Below are 17,283 nucleotides of genomic sequence, written 5' to 3' on the forward strand. Positions count from 1 at the left end.
AAACCAGCATCTGTTGTTGTCTGCTGACAGATCGATTAAAGAACCCTATGGAGCTCAAATAAAAACTAGTAGCATAAACCATTACTGCAATGCCTCGGGATTAGGTTAAGCCACACAGGTTATTTTTTAAAGGGTTCAAAACTACTGAAAATACAGAATTATTTTGGGAATGGTTCAATGCTAATTATTCTCAGGGAACTGTTGAAAAACAAGTATATTCCCTTACTTCCCCCAAACTGCAGTATCAATCTATGAATTCCTACCACAGAGAGTTCTCTGTGTCAGACGCACATATAGCTATTTCAGTTTCATGCTCTAACATCTTTGTTAAATACATCTTTTTCATAATGGAAGACCTGTAGAAAGTTGTTCAAAATTAGGTATCAGCATAGGGGAGAACCCCATCACCTGGCTATTTATGCCACTTGGTTCAAAGTTATTTGCCTGGACACACAAATGTCATTGGCACTTTGCCCAGAATTCCATACCCAGATAAGCATCCTAGTATGAAGTGCTCTGTCACTTCCCTACATGGTCATCTTTTTGCAAACACCATGTCAAAGGCCATCGCAGTACTCTTATGCTGGAGGCAAGGGCATGCACACAGTCGCTCTCACCTCCAGCTCTTGACACCAACACTGGTACAGGGTGTATTGCTCTTCTCTACTGCCTCCGTGGCTTTTACCAGTTTGATTACAATTAAAAGTTCATCACAGTCTATCCGCAAGTTAGAATTGGTTTCAGTATCAGAATTCACATTTTCACTGAAACAGTTCTGTATTAAACATCCACATGATTTACATTTAGTCACCTTCACTTGAAGCTGCAGCTGATTCTATTCTCTAATTTAATGAAAACATGATGAGTGCTTAAGACTAGTTTGAGACCGTTTCACACACCAGTTTGAGTATTTTAATCAGTATGAACTCCTACAGTCAGCCAACAAGCTAGGTACCTTTTTTAAAGGCAAATTACAGAAGTTGGACAATTTTTGGTTCTCTGCGTGAACATACTAGTTTAAGCAAGTCTTTTTTAAAACTAAAATCAGTTCAACACATGTTGGACTGTCAGACACTGCTCTACATGAAGATTTTTAAGTAACTCAACAGTAGCCCTATGAAAAAATAGGGGATTGTGTTTGTTCAAGACTAGTAGACAGCAACTCTCCAATTAATTCCTCTCCTTCAAACACAGACCTTTTAAAGATATGACACAAGTAATTGATTTTAGTGATACTGACAATATACAGTAAGGAGTAAAAACTCATGCACACCCCACAGTGTTTCATGGGCAAATTTAGCTTTGTCTTCCTGTAAGACGAAAATTCTACCTCTAACTCTTCTGAAATCTCAACACATCAAGCATAAAGTTTTTTGTGCTCTACACACCTGACAATGCAGCAAAATCCAGCATTTTAGTTCAGTAAGATATCCCTGAACAGTACAAATACAGAGTCATCTACTTGCAATACCACCAACACTTTCAAATACCAAAACACACAACCACAAAGTATTGCCACAACATAAACTGTTTCCAAAACTACCATTCTATTGCTGACATTTAAAAAACAGGATAAAGATTTGGACTAGGCACATACTGCAGAAGCTGTAATTTATACAGTTCTGTTTGCCTCAAAAGGACGCAGAAAGCATCAGCTGCCAGAACAAAAATCTAATTGCACAAGTCAGGGATTCAATTGTACAGTCAGTAATAGGGAGTCAAAACAGCAGAGTTAAGTGACAAGGTATCGTAATTCACCCTTAATTTCACTTCTCAGCACTTCATATTTGTACTTGTTCTTCACCAACAGATGCTAAGAGCCAAGTAGCTTCAGCTTTCAGGAGTTTCATGCTCTGAGTTACCCCAGCTAGGGCCGCTGCAGCTGAATCATCCTATGCACAAAACAGGCCTGAAACAGGACTTAGCAAATGGTAGTTTCTCAAGGAATGAAAGCTGGGCAGACAGCCAACACCAACTTCATTTTGAGTGCATACTCTCTCTGCCTGCTAATTAAAATAGGATAGTCAAGTTTAAGGCTATATATTTATCTCCTCCTGAGACAGCTACCACCTCTAAAAGCCAAGTGACACTAACAGAAAGTTTGATGTACACCCTAAATTGCTCCCAAAGGAACAATCACATAGTTAACAGTTGATAATGACCTACAAAATGCAGTACGTCATCACTCCTGACACAGAACAAGAGCCACCTAGTTTTATCTGGGAAGGAATAGGAAACACTGAAGTCACTGACCAGTCCAGTTTGGAGGAAAAGTTATTGGTACGACATTATTACCAAAATGGAAGTTTTAGCTAGATTTATATGACACTTCTGTAATTTTGCACTCCTTCCAAATAAAGATACACCTTTTAGGGAAAATCCATGTTAACAGAAAGCTTGAGGCAAAACTCTAATCTTTAAAGACCAGTACTTCAAATGCTCACACTGGAGGGATGGGAAGCTCTGCTTTCTATAGTTATCTATTTGCGGTCTCCCACAGAGCAACAGGCAAAAGCAGCAATGAAGAATGATGAAAGATGAGAAAACAATGATGTCACATGCTAGGCATACTAGCTGAGAGTAGAAAGGAAGACATTTGTGTGAAGTTGAAAGGCACTGACAACTCCACGTGTTAAGAGATGGAAAAAACCTTTAGATGAAATAATCTTTCCTTAAATAAAGGACAGAGCATGACTAAAAAAGCAGTAATACATAAATTTCTGTCTTACAGAACCTAAGGAAACTGAGCACATTTAAAAGCAAGGAAAAGAGTGTTTTGTGATCAAACCCAGACAGGTTATAAGACACTCTGAACCCAGTTTAGAAAACAAAATTTTAGAGTTGTGACAAATGTTAAAACCTCTAACTCCCATTAAGATGCTTTGCATTTAGACCTACCAATTAAACTAACTGGCAATTTGAAAAACAATCCCCTCAGTGCAAATGCATATTTGAGGTAATTACAGATGAACACAAGCAAGACTGTTTGCAAGCAAAGCATATACTTAAGTCTTTGAAAACTTCCCTGTGGGTCTTAAAAGATTAAGACAAGGCCCCCATAAAATTTTACAATACATGTATGTACTACATAATTGAGCCTTACCTGCCACTTCTACAATGTCACCTGGGACAATGTCTCTTGCTTTAATCCTCTGTACGCTTTTCCGGTCTTGTCGATACACTTTGCCCATTTCTGGTTCATATTCTTTAAGAGCTTCAATAGCATTTTCAGCATTTCTTTCCTAAAAAAAACCAGCAAAAATACACAATTTTTGAAGTCAAGGAAAAGTTATGTCAGATTTGACTTTTCAAATGTATTATCTACATGAATACTACTGACTTAGCTTAGCATGACCCCATCCCTTATGAGGTTGCTGACTGCAAATCACGATAACATAATTCAGGTATCACTAGCAATTTAGAACCCAAAAGTTGTTTAGACCCTGCCATCATTTCCCATCAAGAATATCCACTGTGACGTGTTATAGGAAGGCCATGCAAAGTGTTCTATGTAACACAGATGCTTTCTAACACAGACGACAACACTAAGTAGAACTGATTCATGGTGTAGACTTGTGTCACCTGTACCTTACTAGCTGGAGCTACTTACTACTCCAATTAAAGTGCACTGAATTTGACTTGACCCTTGATTTTTATCATTAAGTGAAGACAAAGCTCAAGCAGCAGCAAATAAAGTCACACTGATGTGAAATTAAAACATATGGAATAGAAATTTCCAGAGTCTTTCAGCAGATTCAACTTTGATGACATGTGCCAGCCTTTTTATTTCCACTAACCTAACACAATGGCTTTCCTATCTCAAGTGCAGTTCTCTCAGCTAAGCACTACCAGAGATTGGCACCAATACTGTGATGCCACCTAGATAAAGGACCACATAAGAAACCAACAGCTTATCAGTGTTTCTTGTCTAGCTCTTGGAGAAGTAACTTATTTTCCAGCCTATCGACAAGTACAAACGTCATATAGTCTGGATTATTACAGATAATGCTAAGAGTGCACAGAGTTTTGAGAATGTCTGCTCTTCAAATATGTAGCAGACTTTCCAGACAGTAAGAAAATTTCTCATGCATGTTTCAAAGAACAAATCTAAACTTCGGAAGCTGAAAGGCTGAGGTACTGTCACATTACAATGCAGGTGTAAAAAGGCATTACCAAAGCCATGTTGAAGAATTAATGTTTACCTGACAGGGCAGATATATCAGAACAGACCCAGAAAGCTATAAGTAATACTAGTCTTATATTCCACCAGGCAAGTTAATTGTGTTCCCCAGCACAATAATGCTGATATTGTCCCTCTCTGGACCAATTAAGTGTTAATATTAGGCAAAAACTTTTATGTATGAAAGAAATAAATTTTAAACAGAACTTTTCCTTCAAAAGGAAAGAATACCTTTCCTCCAAAAATGCAGAATTAAAGATTCAGCTAGGACAGCCAGCTTAGTGTTAGACTGCATCTTTTTGTTCTCAGTTTGCTTGAAGTTATGGTAGTCAGACTATCTTGCCAACCACTGAAGTACTAGCAGATGGCACTTATGGAAAAACACATGTGACAGGAAAGCTTGAGGAGGGCTGAGCTACGACAGTAACTCAGTTACTCAAATCTAGTACCTGTAGAAACAGATACATTTATGGGTGGAGACTACCTGCTGTGACTTATTTTCCATGCCCATTAAAAGAAGAGAATGAGTCACTTCATCTGTACAGCCATCCTATTTCACAACTAAGTTCACTGCTCCAAGATATATATACATATATGATTACTCTTTGCACATAACAACGGAAGATAATCAAACTATACATCTTTACTGTACATTTAATGATTAGAATTACTACATGCAGAACTGTAAGTCAAAGTTTCAAATTAAAGATTGATTCATGTACAATTGCTTTATGAAGATCTGAATAAAAGATGACACTTAAGAAGGCAGTGCTGTCATTCTGTGATTGACATTCCCTCTGTACAAGCTCTAGCAGTTGTGCAAGCTGAGTACTGCTAAAAACTGAGTTTTGAGGGCTAGTCTTCAGTTAGCTTTCTTATGCTAAAAAGAAACAGAGCAGGAATGTGCAGAAATGCCATTAGAGCCACTTACGGTGGCTTTCAGGGTGTAGGCTCCTCTCTAACCTGTTAACAAGGCTCTTCCTCTTAAGTTTTGTTGTTATTTTGGACAGATTCACTTTTCTAAAGCATGAAATTTAATATGCTAAGATAACAAGTAAATGTGTCACATTAACATCATCCCTAAAAAAACAACCAATCATAAAACCACAACAAACTCACCCCACAACTCCCCTCAAACCTATAAAAAACCAAAACTTAAATTACCCTAAAATTCTAGAAAAAATATTTAACAAAACAATGCCCTGTCTGAAATCATCAAATTAGCATGCAAAAGTGATATGAGTAATTTTGTTTCAGCACCAAGAAGCATTAAAATGTCACTGACGTTACTGCTGACAGGATTTATAAAAAGCTATCTATTTCATCTCACAGCTGACAATGTAGGAAACTCTTCATGGTAATTAGATGTAATCAGAAGAAACCTCTGCTTTCTGGTAGGCAGAAGTCCTTAAACGTACACTTAATAGTTATTACAGTAATTGAATAGAATTGATATATTAATATAGGTTCTAAAACAGCACTTGACTCAAGAGGAACTAAGTTAAAAGTGTTCCATCTTTTGTTCCTCAGTTGGGACAAATCCCTTTTCATCAAGCTGATCCAAGTGATTGTTTCTTAGCTATTTGACCTATTCCCTTAATTTAGGCCCTCATTTTGTCTAGTTCAGATGTTCACCAGTGTGTGGCCAAACACTGATGGGCAAACTGCCTCATTGGCAATACTTCTGAAGCTTTCATTTCGCCTTTAAGTCAACACTTTCTGTCCAGGAGTTTTATGGTATGTTGACTCAAAGGAATCTAAAGTTAGCAACACTTTTTACTTGCATTGAATGAAGCACTTTACACTGCATAATCCTTCCTCTTAAAAAAGCAAACACAAAAAACAAAACAAAACAACCAACACACCACACAAAACATTTGAGATTTGATGTTGTAAAAACAATCGCATACCTGCCACACTCCTACAATTGCATTGGCTACTAATATGAGTAAGATTACAAAAGGCTCTACAAATGCTGTGATAGTTTCTTCTCCTTCTTCAAACCAGGCCAGGACCTGAAAGAGAAACAATGATTTAAAAACTATTGCTTTACACAAGACACCTTGCAAACAGAAGACCAGGTAAATTTCAGTCTGAGGTTTAACTGTTTGGACTTGAGCAATTCTGGAAATCTCTCAATCTTCCAAGGTGTAGTTTTGTAGCCCATGAATGAGTTGGCAATATGCAATGGAAAAGGAGGAAAAGAATCTTTACTAGAACAGTACAAAGGTCATTTCCAAGGCTGCTCCTCGGTTAAAGGAGCAATCTATTTATTTGAGAAACATATTGCTACTTTTGCTTCACAAATGAAAGCACAAGTTGTGACAACAGCTATAGCAACACAAAGCTTATAAAACTCATTACTGCCCAAAAGAGAATGAAGACTGCTTTGACTACACAGAATACTAGAACTTTTAGAGAATATGAGTTTTAACCAAGCTAATTTTTCTTTACCAATAACCTAAGACACTCAGAAGTAGTTTCACAAGTTTTTAGTGAGATACTAAGAATAAGCATCTACTTACTTAAATGTAAGTAGACCCTTATTGAGGCATCTAAGTGAATTGTGTAGTTACACCTCCCGAGTAGCTGATAAACTGTAAAACTGGTTTTTAAAGAGCATATCAACTTGCACACTTGAATAAAAAGCTCCCCACGTGGATTTTATTTTGATTAATTTGCTTTTAGAATTACACTCTATAGTTTCAGGCTCCTGCCATTCACTTGACGTGAATGGGTTTGTGTCAGGGCCTCTGTAGAGTTCTGTAGTTACTGAAGTCAAGCTAACGTGACCAGAGAGGAAGAGCTTTTTCGTCAACATGTTGAACAACAGGAAGCCTGGAAAGTGACAGTAAATAGGAACAACGTGTTGAGATAATTAGGGCTGGTAGTCAGGCAACAGCACTCTGAATCACTCAAAGACTGCAGCGAGCAAACCGTTACTAAAGCAAGAGCCGTAATTCCACCAACATGCTGCTCAGAGCTATTGCTCAATTGTGAAACACTCCAGGATGTTAAAAGGAAGGAGCAGCAGCATGAAAGCCTCAAGCAGAAAACAGAACGTCAAGCAAATCCAATGCAACAACAAATTTTTATTGCAAAAGAATAAACTTTTAAGATCCAGGTTATGATTAAGAAGGAAACGTTCCAACCGGCAACACAACATTTTGAGGGTCTGTGTAATCCTCTGGAGAACAGATTGTGTTAAGATGTAAAGAGCGTAAGAGATCCTACTATTTATTTCCTCTTCCCACACCACTGATCTTCAATTCCCAGCAACAACTTCTGCCATTTGATCTGCCAGAAAAGTCGTACAGACCTACACTGTCATCTTCCCCCCATGTACTACCCTTGTATCATGGAGAGTTTTCACTCTGCACCAGAGCACCATTGCCTCTTGTGGAGCTACAGATAAGACTAATGATACACTTCCAGTTTTCTTAGTACATACGAGGTCACACACTGCCACCGGAAGAACTGCTTACTATCTGCTTCTTCCCTCCTTATTGGAATTATGTAGATTACATTTTGCTTCCAACAAAGCAAGTAAATTCAATCATTTTGTGACATTCTTAATGGAGCAGGCACCTACAAGGTTAACTGGATAAAACATCTGCTTTACAGAACACTAAACTATAACATTTTCAGGTTGCTGATACATGTGTTGTAAAAGCTGCCACTTTAAGAGGGAAGGGGAACAGCTACAATGACAGCAAGATCCAAGTTTATCAAGGAGAACAAATTTAAGTTTCCAAGGGATCTTTTCTTTCAATAAGCCATTATTTCAAAATGAGTAGATGAACTTAGATCAGAGACCTTGACAGCAAAGAGTTTCATTGTTGGCTTTAGGCAAAATTATCAATCTGTGAGGAGATTAAAATGAACTAGCTAGCTGGTCCTGCAAGCCAGCTACACACATTTCTCTCCCATAAAGTTCCCACACAATCCAAGCTCCAGTTCCAGAATGTTTTAGTAAATATAGACTTAGAAACAACAGAATATGTTTTGAGTTGTTTGTTTTATTATAGTAGGCTACAGATATATTAACACTTCTTTTAGGACATCCATGATACACAACACATTCTTGTGTAACAGATCAGGTTTATTATTTGATAGTAGCCTGAAGTGAAAACAAAACCACAATAAAAAAGAGAAAGCAGAAAAAGGAATAAGGTGTGTTTAGTAACAACAGATCACACACTGAAGCCTAGTGTAGACTAGACAATTGTTGTCTAAGGCATTGAGAGTCCTTGGCAAAAGCGTTTCCACTAGCACACTTTTAAGACCCTGGAGAGAGATCTTTTATCTGAATACTACTCAGAAGGGTCCCACCATATTTCAGCCCTAATCACTTTAAAACCCACATGTACAACAGCTTAATTTCCAGGTCATTGATCTACAATGTACTGTTCAAGGCAGTATGGTCAGTGAGTAAAGTTACCATGTGTTAAAGAAGCTTGAAAGAGCAGGAAAAGAGGAAGATCACTGCTAAGGAGAAATGCAAGACTGAAAATATAATGAAAATTGTAAGACATAAAACTCTCATACCAACAGCCAACGTAAGTAGCTTAAAAGACAACTTCCATTCAGCATATTTGCTTTAGGGCTGCTGGCACTATAGCTTGCAAGAGCCTATTTTAGTCAAAGCCTAATGGAGTTGACTTGCATGACATTAAGCTGAAAAACACACAATGACAGACAAATAGCCCTTAGTTTTTCATGGTTCTTAGAAAAAAGAAGAAAGGGGTACAATTCAGAAGTCAGCCAGCAATGAGATAACTACGGATGAACACAGGTGGAACAAAAGTGTCTTTACATCTTTTTTACATTTCTACAAGGTATCTCTGTATTGTCAGGCAGGTTACAGAGGCAAGTTGTCTCAGATGACTATCATGAAGCAACAAAACAGAACAGAACTTAAGAACAGAACCTTCCAAGATAGAATTCCGTTGCCCAGCAGGCAGCACCCACTTACCACTAACAAAGGAAAAGCAAACAGTTTGTTGTCAGCAACCTAACCAGATTTTGTTTATTTTACATTTTGATAATAGAAACTTAGAAGCAAACTGAGAGAGTAAGATTTCATCCTAACAAACTAAAACTCTAGACTAATTAAAGCAGACCTTGTAAAACTATGGTCTGATTTTAAGAGTATTATTCTTGCAGGATTCTGTTAATTCAGATTTAGTATATTTTGGGCAGAGTACTAACTACTCCTCAGAAAGCTGTTTTAATGATTTCTCTTTTTCAGTACATCTTAGCTTAAACTCAAGCAGGTGTCAATTACTTTAGAAGTCCTGATACTTGCCCTCTGTTAGACCGATTCTAGGAAATGCTAAAGAAAAGCCTCCTGATTTTCATTCTATTATTCACTAGAGATTCATTTGCTACCCAAGGAGAGAGAGGAGGGAAAACATGAAACACCACAATGAATCTTGACCATACACAAGTTCAAAACGAAGAAGCTCACTGGGTTAGCAGATGGTAAGCACCCAGGTATGCTACTCCCTGTTTCTGAAAGTAAACACATTTTCCTTTAGCAGTAAGAACAAAAAGCAAACAACTACTTAGTATAGATATGCAAGTTTCATTTCTACAAAGTAAAATGCAATGACAAATTACTTCCCAGAGTTTTATCACCCCTACTCATCAGCTAGCATCTTGAGTAATCTGAGCTTAGCTAAAAGTAAGTCAGTGCCCTGTTCTAGTGTCCTTATCTTTTGCCACATACTCACTGCTATTGCCCTTAACAGGTAGGTTTTTTTGGGTGATTTCAGGGCAAAACCTTCAACACATCTATTGGCATATTATTTCTTCCAAGAGTAACTTTGCTCACCTTTTAACACAGATTAGGTTATACTCATGCTAATTTACAGTTTATAGTAATTTCTGGAGTAAAATATGATAGATAGCTTGAATCTGAACACAGACAGCTGCTATTAGAAAAATATCCCCAGAACATTCACTTCTAAGACAGTTTAGGAATCAAAAAAATCATTGGAAAGAGGAAAATGCTCTTGGGATGCTGCATTAACAGTGAACTTCTGGGCACAGTTTATAGTCTATGCTGCCTCTTGTAGAAGAAAATTTACAGTAACTGTGATAAGATTGCCCAGTTAACCATACATCACTGTTTGAAGCTCATATACTTTACCAAAGAAATATTCTCCATCAGATGCACAGTTAACATCTTACAACTTGTCACAGTCATTGCTTCAGAAAAGAAAGTTGCTCCTTTATGGGAATACTGTAGGTCTGAGTACATGCTACATGAATAGCAAGAATTAAAAGCCATATTTCACTGAAAATTTATCACCCTCTCACTTACACCTACAAAGTCAGGCTATGAAGGCTCTTGAGCTGCTGGTACACTCCACAGGTACATTTCTGCACAGGCTTCTCAGATTCAACACAACTCTGAGATGAGTTCAAAGCCCTACATAGATCTATTTACTCACCATCAGAAATTACTGCTATAGTTTCTCTTCAAAGCCATAATTAAGGCTTTTACTAACAAAGCACATCTGCAACAGCAGTTCTGACTTAGAATGTAGGACATCATATCTACAGCCAACAAACCCACAGCATATGACCCCTACAATCAGCCAGGGTGACACAGATTCAGCTGTTACTCTGATTTCTTTTGCTGACACATACCTGACAGGCAGTGGTGGGAGCAGAGGACACAAAATGCACTTACATACAATACAAAATGTGTGTTCTAAGAAGAGATGTTTGGGCACAAGCACTGTGGTGTTAAAAAAGACTGTTTCTGTGCAGTCAGATTCGAATATGATTTATGACTGCAATCACCAGAAAAGCTTCCATGACACGAAATGATGTTCTGTATACCTTGAGATTCTCTGTCATACCTACATTTTCAATTTTCATTTGATGATGTATAGCTGGTAAAGGACACCAGTATTTGAGAGGATGTTAATTACATCCAACTTCTGCAGCAATACAGACTTTGTATCAACATACTCAACAGTTCTTTATAGCTACTACAAAAGTCTCTAATGTGCTTTCACAAAAAAAAAAAGTGTTAAAATCCAAGAAAAAACAACAGATGATCACCTTCTGAGCAAGGAAAAAGTCAGAAACATGCAAAAGCACTTTTAAAGCACCAAAACTAGAAGTTACATAGATTTTTTTCTTTTACATTTCATCAAAAAGAAAATTTTTACAACTAACATGAGTTGATAGTGGGCAGTTGTAACTAATAGGAGACAGAAAAGGCAGAGCAGTATCCCAAGGTCATACAGATACCATGCTAGCTGCACAAAAGCAGAGAACTCTATTCCACGCTCCATCAGACTACAGTCTTCTCTTAATTATATAGAAAAACTAAGTATACTGAAAAAATGAACTGAATTCAGTTACTGATCAAGTTTTCAACAAAGGCACGGCAGTGTAAGTTCTATGACCTCTGACTATCTGGTACCATACTTCGATCCAGAAACTAAGAGATTAAAGTTTCATTAATTTGATTTTTCACTGGGTGAGAAAAACAAATGATATATCCTGGCACGTAAAGTTCAACTTCTGTACTGTCACTTATCTTATGGGATGGAACACTCCTGACTTCACGGGAACCAAAAAAACCCTTCTTACCCCAGGAGGAGAAAATGAACAACAACCTGTTTATTCAGCTTTCTATAGTCTACCTGATTTTCCCAAGGAAACAGAAGAGTGAGCAAAGCACATCTGTCTCTATGGTCAAGATTAATGCTACCACCAATCAATCATAGCTCATCAGTGATTTTTGGGTATACAGACACAAAAAAACCAAAGCCCTCCAAAAGGGATCAGCATGGGGAGAGCTGCTTGATGGAAGATAAGCAACACAGCACATGCTGCAGCAGTCACCACAGGGCAACCCTTCCCCCATCAAACAGAACAGCTTCAGAGGACATTCTCCTCTACCCATTCTAATTAGCTTGCCCTTAGCTGAAGAGCCACCATAATTTCCACTCCCCCCACCAGCTGCAGGATTTTATTATTTTTTAAGTAGTTAATTACAACTCCAGGGTAAAGTCTACAACAAACTTTTACTCCTACCTAAACAATTTAATACACTGCACACTTTTGTTTGTTCCTGAGCTCCCCAGGACAAACAGCCCTCATCTTCTCTCTATACTTAAGTCTTTGGTCATTTTTCCAGTTTTTCAGCAAGCATCTCCTCCACATGTTAAAGACTGCCTAAACATGCTTTGAAAAACAACAAAATTAAGTTAAAAGTGTTCTAGACTTTTAATTCTGTATACAAGGCAAGATGTCCATTCCATGACTAGACTATTCAAAGGTCAGTTACCAAATTTGGTCAACAATGGTGCCATCACAGCCGTCATCATTCTTGTCACTGTCCAAAGCAACAACTGTCACCTTGCTATTATCAGGAAGGAAAGGCAACTGGAATATTCGCCATGTACATTCTATTTACAGTCTGCACTGCATCCAAAAATGTCTTCCAATGATTATACATTGAGCTTGATAACAGTTAACTCAAAAGCAAGAAGAATGTCCAGTTAAACACTTGCTTACTCAAGGTTAGTTTTCAAAGCCAACAAAAGCATTGGGAAATCCCACCTTAAATAAGCAAACTGGGTTGAAAAAGCAGCACTTTAATACCTGTCTAGTGTAGTTATGTACTTATGACTCATGCAATGAAAGATATGCTGAGATTTTGTTCTCTAGCATACAGTAACATCTTCACACGGCAACTAATCTATGTGATGACCATTTACTTCACCTTTTAGGAAGTAATAACTTTAGTATGTGCAGTTGTTATACAACGGAACGTGTGTCACTTTGTGATATAGGAGCCTATGAAACAAAAAGAATTCATACTTACAAAAGATATGCAAGCTGCCAGCAACAAAATTCTAACGAGTAAGTCTTCAAATTGTTCAATCACAAGCTCAAGCAAGGTTTTTCCTGCAATATGTAACAAAGACACGTAAGTATGCACACTTAAAAAATATTATTAAGAATAATTAGCAGAAGATTTCATGAACATGCTTACCTTCCTCAGCTGGTAACTCTGCCAGGGGAAGATTTTTTCCAGGAAGCATGTTAAAGAAAAGAAATCATTGAAGAAACACATTAGAGCATTATAAGGCATCCACTAGACATTGGTCCTGAACTGCACATTCTGCTGGGTTGGATTTGACACTAAAAGCCCCACTGAGGTTAGTCTTTCATTAAAGAATCTCAACAGGCCCGACAGTTTTGCATTTTAAAGCATACAGGTTAGCCAGAATGTGCTAAGGGTTCTAATTCAGCCAAGTCATCACTCCGGCCAGCTGTAGGACTCCTGCTGTTACTGCACACAAAGGGTCAAAGGCTCAAAACGTTTTTCAGACCCTGACAAAGGTCTTACTCCATATTCACTTACCAAAAAAAAACCAAACACCCGCAAACCAAACTTCGTTGAAAATCCTTCCTCCATTTTAAGAATACTTCATTATTTCTGCTCTCTCTTATTTCCTCGCAATTTGATGTAGCAATTTAAGAGGTACAAAAGCAGCATTAAAGCTAAAAAATAACCAACAATCCACCGTATAATCTTCTCCTAGTTTTTAATTTTTACACAACGGGACGGCAGTTCGAGAGGGACTAGAGCAGACAAGCAGCAAGGATTGTAAAAAAGCAACATCTTAACGGCTGAATTCTGTGCCCCGGATCGAAAGAGCAATGTAAAATAAGGCACAGAAAGGCACTGAAAAACAGGGGGAAATGAAGGTCAAGACGGACAAAAAACCCAAGCGACCAACCCACAGCGCTTCATTTCAGAATGGAAGATTTGCCAGCGTTAAGGTGAAAGGAAACGGAGGTGACATCCTCCTTTCCAAAGCAGCCCTGTAAGCTTGGGGTATGAAAGAAACCCACGAGGTGGAGTTCAAGTCAGCCATCTTCTCTCCCTCGCTCCTATTCCGGGTCCTGTAAGAGATGCCGGCTTTGCAAGCACACACACGTTAGGCCTTGCAAAAGGGCCTCGAGAAGGATGAACGAAAAAGCGCAAGGGGCTGAAAACGGAGCACAAGGGGAGGAAGACGACGAGTTGCCAGCGACAGCATCCCCGCGACGGAGGGAAGGAGGCGAGGGACCGCTTCACCTACCGTTGGAGCCCCATTTCTCCTTCAGCTTCTTAACTTGCTCCAGGCTGAGCCCGGTGCTTTCGTTGACGCCGAAATAAGCCAAAACTTCCTCCACAGTCTTTGTGTGTGCGTTCTCCATGGCTCGTGGGGTAGGGAGCAGCAAATGGTGCCTCGCCTCTTCTTCCTCCTCAGTGGCGGCGGGCGCGGCGGCAAGCCCCCTCCTCAGCCCCTCGCTGTCTCCTCCACCACCCCCGTACTATCACCATACACCCCCTCCCTTGATAGAGAGGAGCCCCCGATCCCACTTTAACGCCTCGCTCTTTCGGAAGGAGGCAGAAGGGGAAGAAAAAATATTTAGAATATTTTTTTAGGGGGAAAAAAAAGTAGCAAGAAAAAAATTAATCCCCCGCCCCCCTCCCACCCCACACACCCTCCAAGGCAGCCGAGCGGCCTCTCCGGCGGGGATCAAACGGGCTTCAGGCGGCCCCGGAGCTCGGGCGGACAGCTGAAGAGAGAGGTGTGGGCCCTCGCAGCCGCTGTTGCCTCAGGGACGCGGGAGGGCGTGCAGGGGGCTCGGCGACGCCGGCTGCAGGGCGCGGCGGGTGCCCGCGACAGGATGGGCCGCGTCCAGGTGGCCGAATGGCCTCTCCGTTTGCCTCGCCGGGCTCCGAGCCGCCCCTGCGGAGGACGATAACGGCACGTCTCACTCCGCTCACCTCCAGAAGCGGAAGCAAAAAAACCGCAGTTGCCCCTCTATCCGCCTAGCCTCCGCCGGGAAGGGTCGGAATTGCCGCCCCCTCCTCTCTCTAGCAGCCTGATCCTCCCCTAGCCAGCCCAGGCCGCTGTCGCCGTCACGGCTTGGGCTCGCCCGCCCCCTCGCCTGGCCTCGCCGCTGACTCCCGCTCACTCCAGTCGCGCACCGGCAGCGGCTGCTCTAATGTAACTTATGGGAGCTGGGCCGCCCGGGCCCCTCTCGCCGCCGCGGCATGTGGACGCCGCTCATTGGCGGGGCGCGCAGCACGGGGCGGAGGGAAGGCGCAGCTCCGCCCGCGGCGCTGAGGCGGTGGCGGCGACGCCTGGCGAGGCCCTGCGCAGAGCGGTCTCTCGTCCGTCCGCCCGCCCGCCCTCGGCTCGGAGGAGGCGGAGGCGGTGATGCAGGCCTCATGCATCGGGAGAGCTTCCGCTCTGCAGTGGGAGAGGCCTGCAGGTGGGATGGCTGCTTTCCCGCTCTCCCTCCCCTTGCCCCGGCGTGACCTGCCGCGGCCGCGCTCTGTCCCGGCCTCAACCCGTCCCTGGTGAGGGTCTGAGGCCCGGAGCTTCCCGGCGCCCGCCTCGTCATTTGCGCGCTGTCGCGATAGGGCGCAGGGGTTGGCGCGCAGCAGCCGCCCAGTCGCATGTCGTGACAGGAGTAGCAGCCTGACAGGAGGGATTGCCTCATTTCTGTCGTGACTGGAGCGTCATCCAGTCAAAGGGTGAGTGTGGGCTTGCCTCAACCTCTGTCGTGACAGAACCCTCATTGAGTCAAAGAGTGAGTGTGGAGCTGCCCTCACCTCTGTCATGACAGGACTCTCATCCCGTCAAACTGTGTGTGGTGCCCCATACAGTCATGGGTATTGCAGAGGTGTGAAGTTTTGAGGCCCTCGATGCTGGCACTGAAGGGGTTTGTTCCCCAGAGGTCCTGGCCCTGCTCCGACATGCCCTGCACTGACCCCAAGCGATGTCCTCTGCACAACTTCCCTAATTCCCTGTGAAGCCATCACTCGCTGCCCCATCAGCATAACAGTGACACGCACACTCAGCCCTGGCTTGCACAGAGATAACGTAAGGAGGTATAAACTGCACAGTGTGATTTCAGCAGCGTGTGTGGTGCAAGAGACCAGCTTTCCTCAGCACAGTATCTCGGTAACTGACATAGACTCCCAAACCAATATAGAACAGAAGACTGACTGATTTAACCATCCCACCCAATAATTCACTTTAGTGAACACAATACAGAGATCTGCACTACCTGACATTGGTAACACCTACAATACACACCAAACACATAGAAAGCAATTCAGTACACAATGTATCTTCCCTTAAAAACATTTGATGCCAAAGGAGGTTCTTGTATATGTAGATGCAAATATAAAAGCTGATCTCCACATTTGTGCTGGCTTACAGAAATGCAGATCACGTATACAATCTCTATATCCATCACTGTAACAAATCACCACATTCTTAAGAAACTGTATGCCTGATCTGGAAGGAAAATATCTTGGTCTTACCTCTGTATTAGTGAAAGGATTAAGGAGAAAGGACTGCCAATGTAAAATTAGGATGTTCTAGGGCGTGTGTGGCTCCCTTCTAGCAAAAGTACAACTGATCAGAGAGGAGCTCCTCTGTAAACCAGTATCTAGACAAAGATAATTACCAACAAGCCTGCACTTCACAGGGCAGTCCTAAATAAAACCTCATGAGTTAGATTGGATAATCTAGTTGAAATATGGTAATTACTTATTCCGTGCCTTACGTGTGTCAATTTTATCTCGTTTATCAACAGGATTAATCAGTGTGGCCAAATGTTGCATGAAAACAGTTATGATGCTTCTCATACCACTGCCTTGCACTGTAAGTTTGTAGATATACCCTGTTACAGAGGCAAAGAATGTCAACATGACAGTTTTGTATAATTTACTGTAAGTTTCTTGCCTAGTTTTAATACTTCATGTTGTATGAACACATGATCACTTCATGCACAAAACAACTGAAGTCACAAGGTGCACATGCATTTGAAATGAATGCTCTTACAAAACAATGTCTTCAAAAACGCACAATGCCAACAAACCTACTGACTGATGTCTATCACAGGCCCCCTTAACCCACACCAAAGTTTTCAGTGTCCTCTAGCACGGAAGTATGTACATAGGTCTTACGAGGAGTGGCTGGGGGAACTTGGATTGTTTAGCCTGGAGATAAAGAAGCTGAAGGGAGATCTTCTCTTTAAAACTCTGTGAAAGGAGG

At 41.1% G+C, this 17,283-nt stretch overlaps 1 protein-coding gene across 3 annotated transcripts in view; it reads right to left on the bottom strand.

The window, feature by feature from the left end:
• ATP2A2 (ATPase sarcoplasmic/endoplasmic reticulum Ca2+ transporting 2) overlaps positions 1-14,547 on the bottom strand; it is a 46,936-nt gene extending 32,389 nt beyond the window's left edge. For 2 of the 3 annotated variants that reach the window (XR_010307890.1, XM_064168715.1), the window contains exons 1-5: positions 14,302-14,546; positions 13,206-13,223; positions 13,035-13,117; positions 6,091-6,195; positions 3,104-3,242 (exon numbers count right to left, since the gene is read on the bottom strand). Coding sequence is in view for 2 of the 3 variants with exons in the window: in XM_064168715.1 (XP_064024785.1) it covers positions 3,104-3,242; positions 6,091-6,195; positions 13,035-13,117; positions 13,206-13,223; positions 14,302-14,419 (463 nt within the window). In the remaining variant the exon portion in view is untranslated. Of the gene's footprint in view, positions 1-3,103; positions 3,243-6,090; positions 6,196-13,034; positions 13,118-13,205; positions 13,224-14,301 lie in introns of all 3 variants that reach the window. The other variant, XM_064168716.1, reaches the window with a different exon arrangement.
• Between the last annotated feature and the right edge of the window lie 2,736 nt (positions 14,548-17,283).

This window comes from Pogoniulus pusillus, chromosome 30 (assembly GCF_015220805.1).
Source record: "Pogoniulus pusillus isolate bPogPus1 chromosome 30, bPogPus1.pri, whole genome shotgun sequence".
In the NCBI taxonomy this organism is placed as follows: domain Eukaryota; kingdom Metazoa; phylum Chordata; class Aves; order Piciformes; family Lybiidae; genus Pogoniulus; species Pogoniulus pusillus.